The 21610-nt window shown below is 41.5% G+C and overlaps 2 protein-coding genes and 1 long non-coding RNA gene across 6 annotated transcripts in view; 2 read left to right on the top strand and 1 right to left on the bottom strand.

Moving 5' to 3' along the window:
• Window positions 1–1257: 1257 nt before the first annotated feature.
• Window positions 1258–7431, bottom strand: LOC139022770 (uncharacterized). Its single transcript, XR_011473808.1, has 3 exons — window positions 7355–7431; window positions 4945–6023; window positions 1258–4844 (listed from the first exon to the last, which is right to left on the bottom strand). It is a non-coding gene; the product is annotated as an uncharacterized lncRNA (long non-coding RNA).
• Window positions 7398–16961, top strand: LOC111949570 (NEDD4-binding protein 2-like 2). Its single transcript, XM_023966854.2, has 5 exons — window positions 7398–8407; window positions 8651–8775; window positions 9146–9234; window positions 9350–9426; window positions 14668–16961. Exons 1-5 carry the CDS (start codon window positions 7398–7400, stop codon window positions 14834–14836), a joined length of 1470 nt encoding a protein of 489 aa, XP_023822622.1. The 3' UTR covers window positions 14837–16961.
• Window positions 16962–18826: 1865 nt separating this feature from the next.
• Window positions 18827–21610, top strand: part of LOC111949572 (sister chromatid cohesion protein PDS5 homolog B-A) — a 25091-nt gene continuing 22307 nt past the window's right edge. Inside the window, exon 1 of one of the 4 annotated variants that reach the window (XM_070433933.1) lies at window positions 18827–19165. The gene's annotated coding sequence lies outside the window, so the exon portion shown is untranslated. The remainder of the gene's footprint in view (window positions 19166–21610) is intronic. The other 3 variants (XM_070433932.1, XM_070433934.1, XM_023966855.2) reach the window with 3 other exon arrangements.

Genomic DNA, 21610 nt, shown 5'->3' with positions numbered 1-21610 from the left:
CAACTCACACACACACAGACAAGGCTTCATAGTTGGTCATAGTTTGTTGTGGTTTCTAATTATAGTTTCTAATCATAGTGTAACGGCTTCGTCCTCTTCGTCTGAGGAGGAGTAGGAAATATCGGACCAATGTGCAGCGTGGTACGTATCCATAATATCTTTTAATAGAATGAATACAAAATACAAACAGAACAAGAGAATAAAAATGAAAACCGAATGGTGAAAACACTGAAACGGAAACAACCACCCACAACACACAATGGAAAACAGGCTACCTAAATATGGCTCCCAATCAGAGACAACGATAAACAGCTGCCTCTGATTGGGAACCACACCATGTCACGTTCCTGACCTTATTTTCCTTTGTTTAGCTTTGTTAAGTTGGTCAGGACGTGAGCTGGGTGGGCAGTCTATGTTATTTGTTTCTATGTTTAGGTTCATTGTTATTTAGCCTTATATGGTTCTCAATCAGGGGCAGGTGTTTGACGTTTCCTCTGATTGAGAATCATATTAAGGTAGGCTGTTCACACCGTTTGTTTGTGGGTGATTGTCTTCCGTGTCAGTGTTTGTACCACACGGGACTGTTTCGTTTGTCTAGTCTGTTCCTGTTCGTGCGTTCTTCGTGTTTTGTAAGTTCATGTTCAGGTCGGTCTACGTCGTTTATTATTTTGTAATTTCTCAAGTGTGCTTCGTGTTCGTCTTGTTTAAATAAATTCATCATGTATTCCACACAAACTGCGTTTTGGTCCGATCCATGCTCCTCCTCAGACGAGGAGGAGAACAACCGTTACACACCAGACCAAACACATAGAAAACAAACAACCTAGAAAAAAGAACATAGACTGCCCACCCCAACTCACGCCCTGACCAACCTAACACAAAGACATAAAAAAAGAAACTAAGGTCAGAATGTGACACATAGTTTGAACATAGTTGGCCATAGTTTCTAATCATAGTTTCTAGTCTGAGAGGTTTGATATAATAAGAGGGTCAAATAGAACCTAAGAGGGTAGAAGCTACTGTCAACAAACAGTATGAATAAAAACAATGGCTACCGCTCAATGGATAAATAGCCTTCATTTATGAAAACAATTCATAAATATCAGTCTTAAATAATATACACTACCAGTCAAAAGTTTGGATACACCTCCTCATTCTAGGGGTTTTCTTTATTTTTTACTATTTTCTACATGGTAGAATAATAGTGAAGACATCAAAACTATGAAATAACACATATTGAATAATCCAGTAAGCAAAGAAAATGTGAAAGAAATCAAAATAGATTTGAGATTTGAGATTCTTTGAAGTATCAACCCTTTGCCTTGATGACAGCTTTGCACACCCTTGACATTTTCTCAACCAGCTTCATGAAGAATGCTTTTCCAACAGTCTTGAAAGAGTTCCCACATATGCTGAGCACTTGTTGGCTGCATTTCCTTCACTCTGTGGTCCAACTCATCCCAAACCATCTCAATTGGGTTGAGGTTGAGTGATTGTGGAGGCCAGGTCATCTGATGCAGCACTCCATCACTCTCCTTGTTGGTCAAATAGCCCTTACACATCCTGTGTAAGGGCTGTGCTGGGTCTTTGTCCTGTTGAGATCGGAGATCATCCGTTCATCTACTCTGCGTCTGACAAAGACACAGCCGTTGGAACCAAATATCTCAAATTTGGACTCATCAGGCCAAAGGACAGATTTCCACCAGTCTAATGTCCATTGCTCATGTTTCTTGGCCCAAGCAAGTCTCTTCTTATTATTGGTGTCCTTTAGTAGTGGTTTCTTTGCAGCAAGGCCTGATTCATGCAGTCTGCTCTGAACAGTTGTTGTTGAGATGTGTCTGTTACTTGAACTCTGTGAAGCATATTTTGGGGCTTTGATCTGAGGTGCAGTTAACACTAATGAACTTATCCTCTAACTCTGGGTCTTCCTTTCCTGTGGCGGTCCTCATGAGAGCCAGTTTCATCATAGTGCTTGATGGTTTTTGCGACTGCACTTGAAGAAACTTTCAAAGTTCTTGAAAATTTCAGGATTGACTGGACTTCATGTCTTAAAGTAACGATGGACTGCCATTTCTCTTAGCTTATTAGAACTGTTCTTGCCATAATATGGATTAGGTCTTATAGGGCTATCTTCTGTACACCACCCATACCTTGTCACAACACAACTGATTGGCTCAAAGACATTAAGAAGGAAAGAAATTCCACAAATTAATATGCATTCCAGATGACTACCTAACGAAGCTGGTTGAGCGAATGCAAAGCTGTCATCAAGTCAAAGGGTGKCTCCTTTGAAGAATAAAAAAATAAACATTTTGATTTGTTTAACACTTTTGTGTTATTTCATGGTTTTGATGCCTTCACTATTATTCTACAATATAGAAAATAGTCAAAATAAAGAAAAACCCCGGAATGAGTAGGTGTGTCCAAACTTTTGACTGGTACTGTATATCTATATACAAACATCACATTGAATATTTAACTCACTTTCAAAAAGCACCATGAGGAAGAAAGGATTCCCAGATGATCGTTTAGATTTTCTGTCTTCAGGATGTTCTGGGCTGATGGCTGTTGGAGAGGGGAGGGGAAGTTGAGTGAGCTGGGCCCTTTTATGGCCCTGCCTCTGGGAGCCTGTCAGCTTGTGACATGATGAAAGAGTGAGAGAGGGCCTATCTGTAAGATATTTTGTGATATTTTGTGCTACAAACATACTTCTATTTGAAGAGGTTTTGACCATTCAGGGACCTAATCTCAAACACTCAATAAAACATTAACAAATTATTGTCTACACTAGAAAGAAGGTGAATGGATAAATGTCTAAAAAGATAGATTGGTATGAGATCTGCTCCCTTTTTGGGGCCCATGGAGGGGAATATTGACCAACTGAGCATCTCAGTGTACAGCTCAATAAACACAATAGGCGTTTTGTTACATTTCAGTATTTGGGATATTCGGATGCAAACTCAAAAATTAATACATTTAAATTATATCTGACATGTTACTGGTGTCTTCTTTTTAAACAATAACCATGTGTGTGAGGTGTATCCTTTTGTTTCATAGTATATTTGTTTAAGACACAGAAACATAGAAACACTCTGTGTGCCCCTGATTTAACCTACTGCTGTAAAGTGTTATTAAAGGGGTAAAATGATCTGTTTATGTCATAAGTAAAGGGCCCATCTTAAAGAGTACAATGACCCTTTCAAATAGGATGGTGTGAGGCCTCTGGAGTTATTTTTTACATCTTGGTTTCTCTAATGACTGCCTTGTCTGGTTCACCAACTAGTTCTCAGATAGAGTTCAATGTGTCAAATCGTCGGACCGACTCTTTTCTCTGTATATATCAATGATGTTGCTCTTGCTGCGGGTGATTCTTTGATCCACCTCTACGTAGACGACATCATTCTGTATACATCTGGCCCTTCTTTGGACACTGTTAGCAAACCTCCAAACGAGCTTCAATGCCATACAACACTCCTTCCGTGGCCTCCAACTGCTCTTAAATGCTAGTAAAACGAAATGCATGCTCTTCAACCGATYGCTGCCCACACCTGCCCACACCATTAAGCATCTCCAATCCAAAATTAAATCTAGAATCGGCTTCCTATTTCACAACAAAGCCTCCTTCACTCATGCTACCAAACATACCCTCGTACCCCCGAACTGCCGCTCGAGAACTGGGAGAGAACCTCGAGTCCCTGATAATGCTGGCAATCAGGATTGACAACCGGGAACGGGTGAGACAGCGTCCTTTAGACACCACTCCAGCATTCCGGTTTCCTGAGCATCCCAAGCTCACCGAGCATAGCATGGATGATCCCATGCAGCTGAGTCGCACACGTCTGAGCCCACAGGAGCGTGACAGGCGACGGCGCAGAGGCTGCTGCCTCTATGGCGGAGGTCTCGGCCATCTCCGTGTTACCTGCCCAGRGCTGACGGGAAACACCAGGGCATGCCAGGACAGGGGGAAATCCTGACAAGCTGTACAGTTACCTCCCGGCTACCCAGTCTGTTACTACCCCCTACCCTGCACTGGGACAACCATCAGCACCAGATTCAAGCCTTTGTGGACTCCGGGGCCGCGGATAATTTCATTGATCAAGACTTCGCCAGAGTTACAGATGCCCTGCGTGGAATGTCCCATCCCTCTGCAGATTCAAGACGTCGATGGACGCACCATTGGCTCCAGTCAGGTCAAATATCAGACCAAGCCCATTCTACTGCAGTTTGGGGTGAACCACTCAGACTTAGTTTCTGTTCATCACTGCTCCCGAGAACCCCCTTATACTAGGGTACCACTGGCTAGCGCTACATAACCTACTAGTTTCCTGATCCACGGGACACCTACTAGACTGTGGTAAGGACTGTCAGACTAAATGTCTAAGACCTCACCAAGAGCCTCGCCGTGTCCTCCTGCATCCCTTGAAGACCAAGACTTTTCCGCTCTCCCTCCCGAATACTTCGATCTCCGGGTGGCCTTCAGTAAGAGGCAGGCCGCCACCCTTCCCCCTCATCGTCCTTATGACTGTGCCATAGAACTCCTACCTGACGCCACACCTCCCTGGAGTCGTATGTACTCCCTCTAGACCCCTGAAGCAGCAGTCATGGACAATTACATCCAGGAGTCGCTGGAGGCAGGTTTAATTCGCCCCTCGATATCCCCTGCTGGTGCAGGCTTCCTCTTCGTGGGTAAGAAGGATGGAGGCCAGTGTCCATGCATTTACTACAGAGGGCTGAACCAGATTACGATCAACAATTTTTACCACCTACCCCTGATGTTCTCTGCATTGGAGTTGGTCCAAGGGGCCCAATTCTTCACCAAACTGGACCTCCGCAACACTTACAATCTGGTGAGAATCAGAGAGGGAGATGAGTGGAAGACTGCCTTTAACACCCCTAGTGGCCATTATGAGTATTTAGTCATGACCTTCGGATTATCGAACTCACCGGTAGTCTTTCAAGCATTGGTCAATGAAACCCTGAGGGATATGTTGAATCGGTTCGTCTTTGTTCCCCCCGACGACATCTTGATCTTCTCCAAGACCCTTACTGTGATTGTTTTCCAATTAAATGGTCAAAAAGCAACAAAAATTGCTTCTTAGCAATACATTTTTCCAAGACTGTCTGAGTTGGCAGGGGAAAACCCTGAGTTGGCAGGGGAAAACAACTAGTTATTGGCAGAGGTTTTGAATTATCTTTCTTATTGGTCTAACTCATTTACTGCCAAAACTCCATTCTACCAAACCAGGCAAAAATTTCAGGAGGTTTTTTAAACAGCTGTTAATCTAAAAAGGCATCACCATCATTTTCACAGTATTATTCCAACCCCATAGCGTGGAAATATCTGTAAAACACAGGCAAATCACAATTTTGACTGCACTGAGCCTTTATGTAATTGTATTTGAAATACAGTTTTCTGTGTATTTGAGTATTTTCTTCATTTTTTAAAATAAAGTACATGCCAATACATTCCAATATTCAACTACATGTAATTTCAAAGGAGCTTTGTCTAAATACTTACTTTGAAATGCATTAAGGCTATTTAAATAAATATGATTTGAACACAGGTCTGGGACAAATGCATAACCATATATAACCAACGACATATGACATATCAAGAACAAGACAGGATAGATGCACACTTCAGGCATGAAGTCCAGCTATGTGGCAAGGCTGTCGATATGACTAACTCCGTTGACATGCTGTGCCTGAAGGTCACTCTTCAGTGGTGTATCTAGAGGATGGCCGGCTGGACTTTGTCAAGGTTGCGCTAGTGCAGCAGTCTGGTCCAGCAGGGCTTGGAGGAGCTGGTCAAGCCTCTGGTGGCCCTCGGTAACCTAAAGCTCAGAGCCCAGCCCTCCCCCATCCGCTGTGCCATCCCTGGCCTGTACGCTGGAGATCTGGCCTTGTTTTCCAACAACCCTAAGGAGCCACATCTACAGGAGGCTGCCGCTCAACTCAAGATCCTTATCCAGGTAGCTAGGGATTGAGGGCGTTTTGAAGGTTTCGAAATGTCACAATCAAACCTGGAGTGGGAAAGTGACAGAGAAGCTGTTATACAGGGAAATTGGCTACCTTACTCCTGTGAGGTCAAGATTTGTCTTCCTCACTGCCACTGATTTGAGGATACTGGTGTGTGTTTGAGTTTAATGTGTGTGTGGTTCAAGCAGGGCCAGGAACACTTCTATGCTGGTGCAATAGTTTGTGTCGGGGGGGCTAGGGTCAAATTGTTATATCTGGAGTATTTCTCCTGTGTTATCTGGTGTCCTGTGTGAATTTAAGTATGCTCCCTCTAATTCTCTCTCCCTCTCGGAGGACCTGAGCCGTAGGGCCATGCCTCRGGACTACCTGACCTGATGGCTCCTTGCTGTCCCCAGTCCACCAGGTCATGCTTCTGCTCCAGTTTCAACTGTTCTGCCTGCGGRTATGGAACACTGACCTGTTCACCGGATGTGCTACCGGACAGAAAAGGGGTTGTCTTGGCCAACTCCGGAACTTTTTTAGTGAGGCTGCTTCAGTGTTTTCTTAGATGGCATTAGAAGAGCTGACACTAACTGTATAATATAAATCCAAAAATACTGTAACATTTTTGTCCTTGAGTTTATGACCTCATGTCTCTCACATCTGCATGTTCACAATAAATGTTCTAATTTATTATTCAATATGAATATTTAGTGTAATTTATAAGCAGAATTTTTACTGGTGTGGTCAAACATTTTCACCGTAACAGCAGGTGGCAGTGTCGCTGCGAAACTGCCTCCAGTGTTTCACACAGACTGAAGAAGTCAGACTTCCTGTTAACTTCCGTAAACAAAATGCTAGTTAGCTAATCCAAAATTATGAACATGATAACATGTAATGCTTCAAGTTGATCACTTTATGGTAAGTAGTTAATTCATTCGCAAAATACCCATAGGCAACAGCCATAATTGTGTCAGTTACCAAAATCTTGCCAAACAATAACTTTGCAAGGCTTGTTTTGACATTAGCTAACTTGCTAATGTTTAACTGTTATACGTTAGCTACACGCCGTTGTATACTCTTAGTTTTATCTAGATTGTATAATTTGAATTGCTTTACAATAAAAAAGACGTTTGCTAATGTTGGCTGGCTAGCTAGCTATTTAGCGTTGTTTTGTTTAGTTAACTTAGCTAGCTTTAAAGAATGACAGGTATAGTTAGAGCTTGCTGCTTGTGAATGAAGTGCAGCAATATTGTTTCTTTAAAAAGCATCAAACCTTTTGCCACTGATTCAGCTTCACTACCAAGCTAATTTGCTAGATAAGTATTGCTAATCAAACCCATGAACTATGATGTGCAGTAGACAAATTTTTGATTTGTCATTGAGGTCTTGTTACCTTCATAGCATGTTGATTCAAAGGATTTCCCCCCACCATCTCGATGTCTCATGGAAATGCCAACTCGTTAACTTCTCTCACTGGAAGAAATGGAGAACTACTGGAGTGTTCAAAAGCGGAGACAAATGGAGCCTCTGCAACAGACAGAGTGCTGCCAGTGAGAATTGATGGAGGTCCTGGTGTAAGAGGCCGAGAGCCAGTTAAAAAAAAGCTGGGTACCAGCAGCACTGCCTTCATTGGACCTGTATGCTGTCCTCCTAAGGCAGTCCAGAGAGCTCCCAAACCCCCAAAAGTAAGGAAACTTGCCAAACCTAACATTGAAGAGACACTGAGTGAGTTCTACAAAGAGCTTGAGGAGATTGATCCAAAAGACAGCGTTGACAGTAGCACGGCCAAAAATGAAGGCTCAGTTGAATTACTCACCGCTCATAACCCACCACCTGCAAGAGAAGGGTCAAATGCAAGCCATGGCCATAAGCAACTGAATCACGTGCCTTGCCCACACTGGTATGACAACGAGCCATACCAGCCCAGGAGACCGATACCTAGGGGGCCCAGCTATGGTCCCTACTCAGATCATAATCACTGGCAACCTCCCCCACCTTTCCACAGTCAGCCATACTACAGGTTCCACAGACCTCCCCACCGCTTCCCGCCACCACCTCCGATCCCCTGCCTCCCGCCACCACCTCCCGCAGACCACCGGTATCACCCCCAACGAGAGGGCTCCCAGCAGGTCCCACCTTTTCACAGGTTCCCTGTCCCTGATGGGTACAGGAACTCTCCAGACTTGGATGGCCATGGCTTTCCCCCACAGCACTCTAACAACAGAGACAGAGGGGGCTACGGTTGGAGAGATGACAAGTATGACCAGCAGGGTAATGACCAGCAAGGTTCTTCTGAATGGCAGCAGAGGTTTGACCAAGGACCTGAGCCACCTCAGCCAGAGGATCAGCACCAACCACCAGAAGATAAAACATATGACTATGATCCTTCTCTGGTTCTCATTCTGATGAGGGGAGCCCCGGGATCTGGGAAATCAACACTGGCCAGGTATGTTTTTATCAGGGAAACATTATTGGGTAACTAACAAGCTATAAAAGGTTTAGAACAAGTATATATACATTTTATGAATCMGTAATAAAACAGTTGTAAATGTGTCTTTTTCAAGCATCAAAATTACAATCGCACAATTTCAACCAATAAGTCATACGTTAACTGTTTACTCATGTTTGAATGAATTTACCTCTATTTTAAAAGCATTTGTTTTGAGCCATTGCGTGTGTGTTTCTCCAGGGAACTGCTGTCGACAGGCTCCAGCGGGCAGGTTCTGAGTACAGATGACTACTTCTCCCAGGAAGAAGGCTACACCTACGATCCCAGTCTGCTGGGGGCCGCACACCACTGGAACCAGAACCGAGGTTGGCTCTATAGAAGTGTCTTAAAAAATGTGTTTGATTTTCTTTTGATGAAGTAGTAATAAATGAGGTCCATCGTTGCGATTGTTTTAAAATATATTTTTAAGGTATATTCTGATTGTATTGAACACATAGAGAATGACAGTGGGAAAGAGATTTGTCTAAGGGCGGTAGACCTGATTCAAACCTATGCCGATACAGACGCGTTTTGGAAGCTGAGGCATTAATGCTAGACCAGCCAGGCCACCATCGTTGCTATTAATATTATATATTGTTTGATTGGATATGTTTAATTTATTATCTTGTTTGTTTTGTAAACATGTAAAAAAGGAGTGTATAAATGATTTTGCCTCAATGCTTTGTATTCTTTCAGCACAAGAAGCCATGTATAAATGCTGTTCTCCTGTCATTATTGATAACACAAATATGCAAGCTTGGGAAATGAAGCCATATGTTAAACTGGTATGTTTATCCTGTTATATTCTTTTTTGCAGACAGTATTTTTCAGTTATCAAAAATCTACCCATTTGATGTACATTTTAATGAATATGATGAATACTTATTTCTCATCATGCAGGCCTTGGAGAGAGGATACAGTATCAACTTTCATGAGCCTCACACCAGCTGGAAATTTGATCCCGTCGAGTTAGAGAAGTAAGTCTGTCCATGATTGTCTGCATTAAGAGATACTATCGTCATGTAAGATGCTATGTATTTAGAGAATATACATTATACAAATTATATACGGTACATCGTTGGGCGTTCACTCACTGCTCTAGAATGCAGGGGAAAACAGGCCAATTCAAGAGGGTGCTACTAACTTAATGTCTAAACGTAGTTTTCTTTGCCTCGTGTCATCATAAATCAAATACAATTATTAATTAGATTGTTCTCTACAGTATTTAGAATCTTACTATGCTTGTACTAACAGTGTTGATGAAATAGGAACGTTAGTTTGTTGTGACCGTTTCTAGTTTAGACTGTGCTGCTCTTAGTTGTATCTCTTCCATTTTCGGCATTTGGAGGTGTTTCCGCGCTTTGAACTAATCAAAATCAACTATACACCCTCGTCAGTTTCATCTCCAGATCATTGGCTTTAACCACGATCAATCTATGTTGAGAGGGGCTGTTATGGCGATTTTAAACGGCCACACCAGCAGAAATCTACTTTTTTGAGCTGAAAGATGATGGCCAGAGTTTACCCATGATGTACAACGATTTATGTCAAAAGGTCATTTTTGTCAAGTATGATATATTTGGCCTTAACGTGGGAAATCTGAAGTGAGACATTCGTGGTAATCCGTGTCGATGCCGTGTCTTCCAATGAAAATTATAGGTGGGTCTAATGCTGATTGGTTAAAAGCGCATTCCAGAGGAAATTTGTATCAACCTATGTCTGCCTATCCGACATTTGCAACATTGTTTCAATATTCAAATTCGATCTTCAGCTGTCCCATAGTAATGAACTTGGAGGAGTCCGGACGAGATATGCAGGCAGTGTTTCTCAGCAAGTCAAAATCATGAATCAGCTGGCTTCATTTTTATGGATATATACAAAGAAATGTCAATTGAAAAAAGGTTAAACAAAAAGAAGTGCAGCTAGTTTGCAGTCTTTGCAGCTTCAGTTTAAAGTTATTGTGTTAACTGTGTTGTTGGCTAGCTCCTTTAAACAACAGTGTTCTGACGAGAGAGCACATTTTATATTCGAGGCAAAATCGCGCCTCAATAGTTCATTGTTATTGATGTATCCCCAAAAAATTCGCTAGAAAACAGCTTAAACAAACAGAAATGCAGCTACTGTTATTCTGGCTGCATTGTTTGACGTGACTAAGTTAGCTGTAGTTGGCTAACTAGCAAGCAAGGGATAAGAACGTTGCCAGCCAGTATGGCAATGGAACATTTAAAAACGAACGACTGGGTCGCGTCCATAGATGCAGAACAAAAAGACTGAATGACTGAGTCGCGTCTCTGGCAACCCGAACCAATAGAATGGACGACCAGCCGGCTTGGATAGCAACCCTATATTTGTACCGGGACTATATCTTGTGGAAGGATTAAATAGTATGAATGAATGCATCAACGTTTTTAAAGAAAATATGTTGGTAACCCATTGTATAAAAGTCATAATGCCCTTGAAGCCAGTGCCAATATATCCTCCAAGCACCTGTGCCAATATATCCTCCAAACGGTTTCTCGGGCATTATCACTTAAATGAAACGGCACCCACGGAAGAAAAACAAGTCCCTTATCTATGTTGTGCTGTTACATTTGTATTGGTGTTTCGTATCCGATGCCCAGGGTGTTACATGTCATTTGCGGTGTGCATCATGGGCAAAGTCGTAGTAGCCTATCATTTCACTTCCCCTGTGAGAACCATGAGCACGGTCTGACTTGGCTTTGCTGTACTGAAGCCTACCAGCAGCCTACCTACTAAAGGATGCACCTTAGCTAGCAACACTGACACCTGTCTGTGCCCTATTTGTTGATATTTATCCACTCCATGTGGAAATCACCACAACGTTCCTTCCCACCCCCAATTTATGAATATGTATTGTAATGAATATACATTACAATACATAATAGCCTGCATCATTCTTCGGAGGTGGAACGTTAACGAACATTTCCGCTCTAGGACTAGATTCTCTGGAGGGGTCCTTTAAAGGGAAAGACTCAGAAATACACCATGAGAACTGGAACAGATCACTTTCACGTAGGGTAGATGTTGAAATTTAGTCTGTTAGCGTTGTAAATGAATATACTGTGTGTATAGAAACCGTGCATTCGGAAAGTATTCAGACCCATTTGAATTTATCAAAATTGTTACGTTACAGCCTTATTCTAAAATGGATTAAATAAAATGCCCTCATCAATCTACACACAGTACCCTGTAATGACAATGCGAACACAGGTTTTTTTAAATGTATTACACATTTTTTTATTTATTATACCTTATTTATATAAGTATTCAGACCCTTTGCTATGAGACTAGAAATTGAGCTCAGGTGCATCCTGTTTCCATTGATCATCCTTGATGTTTCTTCAACTTGATTGGAGTCCACATGGGGTAAATTCAATTGATTGGGCATGATTTCGAAAGGCACACCTCTCTATATAAGGTCCCACAGTTGACAGTGCATGTCAGAGCAAAAACCAAGCCATGAAGTCGAAGGAATTGTTCGTAGAGCTCCGAAACAGGATTGTGTCGATGCACAGATCATGGGAAGGGTACCAAAACATTTCTGCAGCATTGAAGGTCCCCAAGAACACATTGGCCACCATCATTCTTAAATGGAAGAAGTTTGAAACCGCCAAGACTCTACCTAGGCATGGCTGCCCCAAACTGAGTAATCGGGGGAGAAGGGCCTTGGTCAGGGAGGTGACTGACAGAGCTCCAGAGTTCCTCTGTGGAGATGGGAGAACCTTCCAGATAGATAACCATCTCTGCATCACTCCACCAATCAGGCCTTTATGGTAGAGTGGCCAGACGGAAGCCACTCCTCAGTAAAAGGCACATGACAGCCTGCTTGGAGTTTGCCAAAAGGCACCTAAAGGACTCTCCGAACATGAGAAACAAGATTATATGGTCTGATGAATCCAAGATTGAACTCTTTGGCCTAAAATGCCAAGCGTCACGTCTGGAGGAAAACTGGCACCATCCCTACGGTGGAGCATGGGGGTGGCAGCATCATGCTGTGGGTATGTTTTTCAGAGGCAGGGACTGGGAGACTCAGGATCGAGGCAAAGATGAACGGCGCAAAGTACAGAGGAGATTGATGAAAACCTTCTACAGAGCGCTCAGGACCTCAGACTGGGGCAAATGTTCATCTTCCAACAGGACAACGACCATAAGCACCTAGCCTAGATAACGCAGGAATGGCTTCGTGACAAGTCTCTGAATGTCCTTGAGTGGCCCAGCCAGAGCCCGGACTTGAACTCTATCTAACATCTTTGGAGAGACCTGAAAATAGCTTGGCAGCGATGCTCCCCATCCAACCTGACAGAGCTTGAGTGGATCTGCAGAGAAGAATGGGAGAAACTCCCCAATTACAGGTGTCAACCTTCTAGCGTCATACCCAAGAAGACTCAAGGCTGTAAACGCTGCCAAAGGTGCTTCAACAAAGTACTGAGTAAAGGGTTTGAATACTTATGTAAATGCTATTTCCATGTTTTTATTTTATTTATGAATTTGTAAACCTGTTTTTGTTTTGTCATTATGGGGATTGTGTAGATTGGGGGGAGGCGCGATTACTATTTAATCCACTTTAGAATAAGGTTGTTGGATTCTGGGTTAAACTTGGAATATTGCTATCCTAGAGACATGATACATCAGAAGTAAGACTAGTATCTGAGGGGTGATAGAGACTGGTTTTTACACCAGAAGTTATTGGTGATCTGTAGGAGCCAGATGGCTTTGGAATGTGCTGGGTAGATGGGAGGAAGTCACAGGATTGCTATAGGTAATACGGGTGGAGATCTTTGGATTAGGCATCAAGGGGGTTGAGGTCAGATCACCTTAAGGGAGAAGGAATGGTTTATTACCCCATCACTTCGTCTTCCTATCAAACCATAAAAGATGTAAGGATTGGAGAGAAGGAGGAGTGCCTAAATTGGAGTGTGTGTATATATATATACTTGTGGTGGTGGAAACATGTTTTGTCTAATGCAGCTGTATTGATCCTCTGGGAAGATTTAAACTTGGTTAAGCTTTCATAATGTCCGTTGAGTTTTTTACTCTGAGAATTAGAACCTAACAGTTGTAACATAACAAAGTGAAGGGGTCTGAATACTTTCCAAATATACACTACCGTTCAAAGTTTGGGGTCACTTAGAAATGTCCTTGTGTTTTAAAGAAAAGCACTTTTTTAGATTTTGTCCATTAATAATAACTCAAATTTGTCAGAAATACAGTGCAGACATTTAATGTTGTAAATGACTATTGTAGCTGGAAACGGCAGATTTTTTATGGAATAGCTACATAGGCGTACAGAGGCCCATTATCAGCAACCATGACTCCTGTGTTCCAATGGCATGTTGTATTAGCTAATCCTAGTTTATCATTTTAAAAGGCTAAGTGATCATTAGGAACCCCTTTTGAAATTATGTTAGCACGGCTGAAAACCTCAGGATGCTGGCCTTCTAGGCAGAGTTGTGAAGAAAAAGCCATATCTCAGACTGGCCAATAAAAATTTAAGATTAAGATGGGCATAAGAACACTGACACTTGACAGAGAGATGGCTTTTTCTTTGCAACTCTGCCTAGAAGACCAGCATCCCGGAGTCACCTCTTCACTGTTGACTTTGAGACTGGTGTTTTGCGGGTTTGGACTTCATTTAACGTTTATGAAAATATGTCAATTCAATAGAGAATTGCATCAGAAAAACAATTGGTGAGTCATCATAGTGCTCTCTGACTTGTATTCAGACTCATCTGATTACAAAAAAAAAACTGAATCAGTTACGTTACCAGCAAAAAAAATATTGTAAATAGATTACAGATACTTTTGAAAAACTACATGATTACTTATTGTATTACTTTTAAATTCAGAAAGGATGTTTGTGAAAAAATCCATGATGACACCTTTCTGTTTTCTCAATGACATTCGATTCAGCATTGAAAAAGGCGCAAGTTTAAGTTTGTTCCACCTGAGCGAGTCTGACCACAACTCAGAGACCAGTATGACGACACACACAATTGTTTTTCTGACGCAATTCTCTATTGAATGGACATATTTGTATAAACCTTGAATGAGACTCATTTTATAGGTTAACACCCTATAATTGAATGCCTGTTTTTTTATATGTTTTGCATGAAGACATACTTTATAGCTTATTTATAGAACAAATCGTATGTAGAGCAGAAGAAACCTCCCAATACACCCKTCCTTCCCCCCTCCAGGAGAAACAAGCACAGTGTGTCAAGGGAGAAGATTGGGCAGATGCTGGAGCGGTTTGAGCTGCCCATGTCCTTGGACATTGTGATGAACTCCCAGGAGCCTTTTAGACCCACAAGACATCCCTCACAGCAGCAGAGACACAGCAGGGCCAACCACTCAGACTTCGACTAGTCCCTATGTCCTGGTGTGTATTCATTAGTGCACACCATAGCAAAATGTTCTTCACTTTCGCAAAACGCTATGCGAAAGAAAAACAAAAGCAAATCTTTCTTATTGGACAAGTTTAAGTAGTCCCTCCCCGTTTCTGCTTTTTTTCCCCCTAGTAAATACAACCCGGATGACTATCAACCAACCACTCTCTGCCTTTGGGTTTGAAAAATAACTAAACCACAGTCAATGATCAGAGACGGAGCTGTATTACTATTTTTTTTTTTTAATGATACTACCAGCATTTTACAGGATTGTTACTGTATTTGATTTATACTGGCAGAATTTAAAACTATTTTTGTGAAAATAAAATTTTTAGTGGCACTAAAGTCACTTTTTTTCTATGCATTTCAACTGTATAAATTACAGTACCAGTCAAAAGTTTGGACACACCTACTCATTCAAGGGTTTTTATTTATTTTTACTATTTTCTCCWTTGTAGAATAATAGTGAAGACATCAAAACTATGAAATAACACATATGGAATCATGTAGTAACCAAAAATGTATTAAACAAATCCAAATATATTTTCYATTTTAGATTCTTCAAAGTAGCCATTCTTTGCCTTGGTTGGCAGCTTTGCACACTCTTGGCATTCTCTCAACCAGCTTCACCTGCAATGCTTTTCCAACAGTCTTGAAGGAGTTTCCACATATGCTGAGCACTTGTTGGCTGCTTTTCCTTCACTCTGTGGTCCAACTCATCCCAAACCAGCTCAATTGGGTTGAGGTCTGTGTGATTGTGGWGGCCAGGTCATCTGATGCAGCACTCCATCACTCTCCTTCTTGGTCAAATAGCCTTTACACAACCTGGAGGTTTGTTGGATCATTGTCCTGTTGAAAAACAAATGATGGTCACACGAAGCGCAAACCAGATGGGATGGCGTATCGTTGCAGAATGCTGTGGTAGCCATGCTGGTTAAGTGTGCCTTGAATTCTAAATAAATCACAGACAGTGTCACCAGCAAAGCACCATCACACCTCCGTGCTTCACGGTGGGAACCACACGTGCAGAGATCATCCGTTCACCTACTCAGTGTCTCACAAAGACACGGCGGTTGGAACCAAAAATCTAAAATTTGGACTCATCAGACCAAAGGAGAGATTTCCACTGGTTTAATGTCCATTGCTCGTATTTCTTGGCTCAAGCAATTCTCTCTTTCTTATTGGTGTCCTTTAGTAGTGGTTTCTTTGCAGCAATTTGACCATGAAGGCCTGATTCACGCAGTCTCCTCAGAACAGTTGATGTTGAGATGTGTCTGTTACTTGAACTATGAGAAGAATTTATTTTGGCTGCAATTTCTGAGGCTGGTAACTAATGAACTTATCCTCTGCAGCAGAGGTAACTCTGGGTCTTCCTTTCCTGTGTCGGTCCTCATGAGAGCCAGTTTCATCACAGCGCTTGATGTTTTTTGCGACTGCACTTGAAGAAACTTTCAAAGTACTTGAAATTTTCTGTATTGACTGACCTTCATATCTGAAATGAATGATGGACTGTCGTTTCTCTTTGCTTATTTGAGCTGTTCTTGCCAATATATGGACTTGGTCTTTTACCAGATAGCCCTATCTTCTGTATACCACCCCTACCTTGTCACAACAAAAGTGATTGGCTCAAACGCATTAAGAAGGAAAGAAATTCCACAAATGAATGTTTAACAAGGCACACCTGTTAATTGAAATGCATTCCAGGTGACTACCTCATGAAGCTGGTCATCAAGGCAAAGGGTGGCTTCTCAAATATAAAATATATTTTGATTTGTTTAACACTTTTTTGGTTACTACATGATTCCATATGTGTCATTTCATAGTTTTGATGTCTTCACTATTATTCTACAATGCAGAAAATAGTAAAAATAAAAACCCTTGAATGAGTAGGTGTCCAAACGTTTGACTGGTAGTGTATGCATTTTTAATTCCATTATTTTACTTTTAGATATGTGTGAATTTTTAGATACTACTGCACTGTTGGAGCTAGGAACACAAGCATTTCGCTACATTTGCAATAACATCTGCTAAATATGTGTATGAGACCAATAGTTTGATTCGATTTTTTACTTGTACATTTTTGTCATTAAAAATTGTTAAATGGGTGTTGTGTTCTTCAAGTCTATGCTGCATGTTGGGGGGGTCTTAACCTTTTCATATGTAATATACAGTTGAAGTCGGATGTTTACATACACCTAAGCCAAATACGTTTAAACTCAGTTTTTCACAATTCCTGACATTTAATCATAGCAAAAATTCCCTTACTTAGGTCAGTTAGGATCACCACTTTATTTTAAGAATGTGAAATGTCAGAATAATAGTAGAGAGAATGATTTATTCAGCTTTTATTTCTTTCATCACATTCCCAGTGGGTCAGAAAAGTTTACATACACTCAATTAGTATTTGGTAAAATTGCCTTTMAATTGTTTAACTTGGGTCAAACCTTTCGCGTAGTCTTCCACAAGCTTCCCACAATAAGTTGGGTGAATTTTGGCTCATTCCTCCTGACAGAGCTGGTGTAACTGAGTCAGGTTTTTAGGCCTCCTTGCTCGCACACGCTTTTTCAGTTCTGCCCACAAATTTTCTATAGGATTGAGGTCAGGGCTTTGCCATGGCCATTCCAATACCTTGCCTTTGTTGTCCTTAAGCTATTTTGCCACAACTTTGGAAGTATGCTTGGGGTCATTGTCCATTTGGAAGACCCATTTGTGACCAAGCTTTAACTTCCTGACTGATGTCTTGAGATGTTGCTTCAATATATCCAGATAATTTTCCTCCCTCATGATGCCATCTATTTTGTGAAGTGCACCAGTCCCTCCAGCAGCAAAGCAACCACACAACATGATGCTGCCACCCCCGTGCTTCACGGTTGGGATGGTGTTCTTGGGCTTGCAAGCCTCCCCCTTTTTCCTCCAAACATAATGATGGTCATTATGGCCAAACAGTTCTATTTTTGTTTCATCAGACCAGAGGACATTTCTCCAAAAAGTAGGATCTTTGTCCCCATGTGCAGTTGCGAACCGTAGTCTGGCTTTTTTATGGCGGTTTTGTAACAGTGGCTTCTTCCTTGCTGAGCGGCCTTTCAGGTTATGTCGATATAGGACTCGTTTTACTGTGGATATAGATACTTTTGTACCTGTTTCCTCCAGCAACTTCACAAGGTCCTTTGCTGTTGTTCTGGGATTGATTTGCACTTTTCGCACCAAAGTACGTTCATCTCTAGGGGACAGAACGCGTCTCCTTCCTGAGCGGTATGATGGCTGCGTGGTCCCATGGTGTTTATGCTTGCGTACTATAGTTTGTACAGATGAACGTGGTACGTTCAGGCGTTTGGAAATTGCTCCCAAGGATGAACCAGATTTTTCTGTGGTCTTGGCTGATTTCTTTTGATKTTCCCATGATGTCAAGCAAAGAGGCACTGAGTTTGAAGGTAGGCCTTGAAATACATCCACAGGTACACCTCCAATTGACTCAAATGATGTCAATTAGCCTATCAGAAGCTTCTAAAGCCATGACATAATTTTCTGGAATTTTCCAAGCTGTTTAAAGGCACAGTCAACTCAGGGTATATAAACTTCTGACCCCCTGGAATTGTGACACTGAAATATTCTATCTGTAAACAATTGTTGGAGAAATTACTTGTGTCATGCACAAAGTAGATGTCCTAACCGACTTGCCAAAACTATAGTTTGTTAACAAGAAATTTGTGGAGTGKTTTTAAAGTTTTAATTTTAGTTTTAATGACTCCAACCAACCTAAGCATATGTAAACTTCTGACTTCAACTGTAGTCTATCAATGCTGAACTGCAAGTATAATTACATTCCACCTAGCGAAAATTATTGGGTGTTAGTTTGCTTTTACTTAAGTATACCAATTTGCAGGGGTCACTATAAAAGCATTTTCGATTATTGYCAGTCAGCACCATTGTCTAGCCTGACGACCCAAACTAAATTATTTCGCTGACATTTACGTCCGTGGGCGTGGCGCTGTGTTTGGCCAGAGCAAGGAGTGTTGGTGGGAAAGACTAAGGACACACCTGACGCTTAAACCGAATAGCAAAAAACTAAAACCGACCCTTACCTTAACCAAACCCTAAACCTAAGTTTAATCAATTCTGCAATTAAATATMGTTTTGGTCGTCAGGCGTGTCCTTATAAACTTTTCCAGTGTGGGTATCCAGGCAAACCACCCAACACTGGATTGGTGCAGCTATGGACAAATTGGCGCCATTTTGACGCCATTTTGAAGCCGAGAGGAGGATCACAGCCGYAGATCGAAAGACGATTGGCTACAATTCATCAAATAAGGTAGTGTTTCATTAAAACCCGATTAACACGTTGTGTATTGTATTCCAACAAGGCATGACGTCGATTTTGTACTGCAACGAAGAGGCGACAGATTAATTTAAATAGCTAGCTATGATTCAAAGGACGTATTTGTAATGCATTTGATTGTAGTGGCTAGCCATAGCTTGCGTGTGCCCACACTGTCCAGTTTAGATAGCCAGCGTGTGTGTGACTGCAGTTATTATTGAATTGCTTCAGATTTGCCATCTATTCTAGTTCCTCGCCGCATACAACGCAGTCATTGAACCGTAGCTAGCTAGATGTGTCTATAAGGCTGTAACTAGCAGCTAACTACCTGAATAAAAATAGTCTGGTCAATGGCATGGCGTTTGTCTAACCATAACTCCGACTAGACGTTCGTTACGTCTCTCTCTAGTTGGAACGGTGCTATGCCTGAATGTGAACACCGCGAAGCCAGCACGAGATGCGGAATCTATGGCTTGGAAAATGTACCTAGACCCAGGGATGGGCACCGTGGCATAGAGAAGTTTCGCGGGCCCTCGCAAAATCCGAGATAGGCCACCCTTTTTCCTTTTTTTTCTTCCATGGGCTAGATAAATGTGCGGTGTCATAGCTAATCTCCTGCTATTTTACACATTTTGCCATGAGGCTGAGAGAAAATGTTTCTGTTTTAGAGCTAAGGGATTCTTGAAAGACCGGATAATCAACTTTTCCCCCCACATATTTATGGCATTCACTCACTGCTCTTGAATGTAGTTAAATACCAGTAAATTCAATAGGGTGCTACTAAATTAATGTCTAAACCTAGTTTTCTTTAGCGTGTGTCATGAATCACATACAATTAATCATTAGATTGAATAAACAGTTTGGGAACAATCTCCAGCTGCGTACCTCCTCTAGCACCAGGGTCAGCGCACTCTCAAATGTTTTTTTTTGCCATCATTGTAAGCCTGCCACACACRCTATACGATACATTTATTAAACATAATGAGTGTGCGTTTTTGTCACAACCCGGCTCGTGGGAAGTGACAAAGAGCTTTTATTGGACCAGGGCACAAATAATAATMAATAATTTTGCTCTTTATTTAGCCATCTTACATATAACACCTTATTTGTTCATCAAAAATTGTTARTAACTCACCACAGGTTAATGAGAAGAGTGTGCTTGAAAGGATGCACATAACTCTGCAATGTTGGGTTGTGTTGGACAGGTTCCGTCTTAAATAATTTTCCACACACAGTCTGTGCCTGTATTTAGTTAGTGAGGACCGAGTCCACTCTCACATAGGTATGTGGTTACAAAGGGCATCAGTGTCTTAACAGAACGATTTGCCAAGRCAGGATACTCAATCCAGAAATCTGGCAGTGGTTTCTGATTAAATTACATTTTCACAGAACCGGTTGTTGCAATTTCGATGAGGCTCTCTTGTTCAGATATTGGTAAGTGGACTGGAGGCAGGGCATGAAAGGGATAACGATAACTATGTCTCCCTGTCATGGCTTTTGCACCATCAGTACATATACCAACACATCCTGACCACCAAAATCCATTTATGTCAAAAAGCTGTCCAGTACTTTAGCAATATCCTTTCCGGTTGTCCTTGTTAGCAGAAGAGGATGTCTTCCTTAATTGACCCCCCATAAACGTAACGGACATATACCAGGAGCTGTGCCATGCACGCCACGTCTGTTGACTCATCCAGCTGTAACGCATAGAATTCAGTGGCTTGTATGCGAAGCAGTAATTGTTTCAAAACATCTCCTGCCATGACACTGATGTATCGTGAAACAGTGTTGTTACTCAGGCGAGAAAAAAACATCACCCAAATGTATAGCCCCACTGGAAAATCTAAATGGACTGTTTGAAAATGTGATCACATTTTTATTTGGCGTACCCCCGACGGCATTGCGCATACCCCTGGTTTGGGAATAGCCGCTCTGCAGGATTACAACCTTAATATGCTTGTACTTAACAGTGTTGATTAAATAAGAAGGCAGTGGTGTAAAATAYTTAAGTAAAAATACTTTAATGTTCTACTTAAGTCGTTTTTTTGGTGTCTACATTTACTTTACTATTTTTATTTTTGAAAACTTTTACTATATTCCTAAATAAAATKATGTACATTTTATACCAAAGTACATTTTGAATGCGTAGCAAGACAGGAAAATGGTCCAATTCACACGCTTATCAAGAGAACATCTCTCTATGGCCTCTGATCTGGTGGTAATTTATGTCTGAATGTTGGAGTGTGCCGCTGGCTATTGTGTGATCTGGTTTGCTTAATGTAAGGAATTTGAAATGAATTACTTTTGATACTYAAGTGTATTTAAAACCAAATACTTTTAGACTTTTACTCAAGTAGTATTTTGCTGGGTGACTTAAATTTTTACTTAAGTCATTTTTTACTAAGTTATATTTACTTTTACACAAGTATGACAATTGGG

This window comes from Salvelinus sp. IW2-2015, linkage group LG22, assembly GCF_002910315.2.
Source record: "Salvelinus sp. IW2-2015 linkage group LG22, ASM291031v2, whole genome shotgun sequence".
NCBI lineage: Eukaryota > Metazoa > Chordata > Actinopteri > Salmoniformes > Salmonidae > Salvelinus > Salvelinus sp. IW2-2015.
This window is presented reverse-complemented; position numbering and strand designations above follow the sequence as displayed.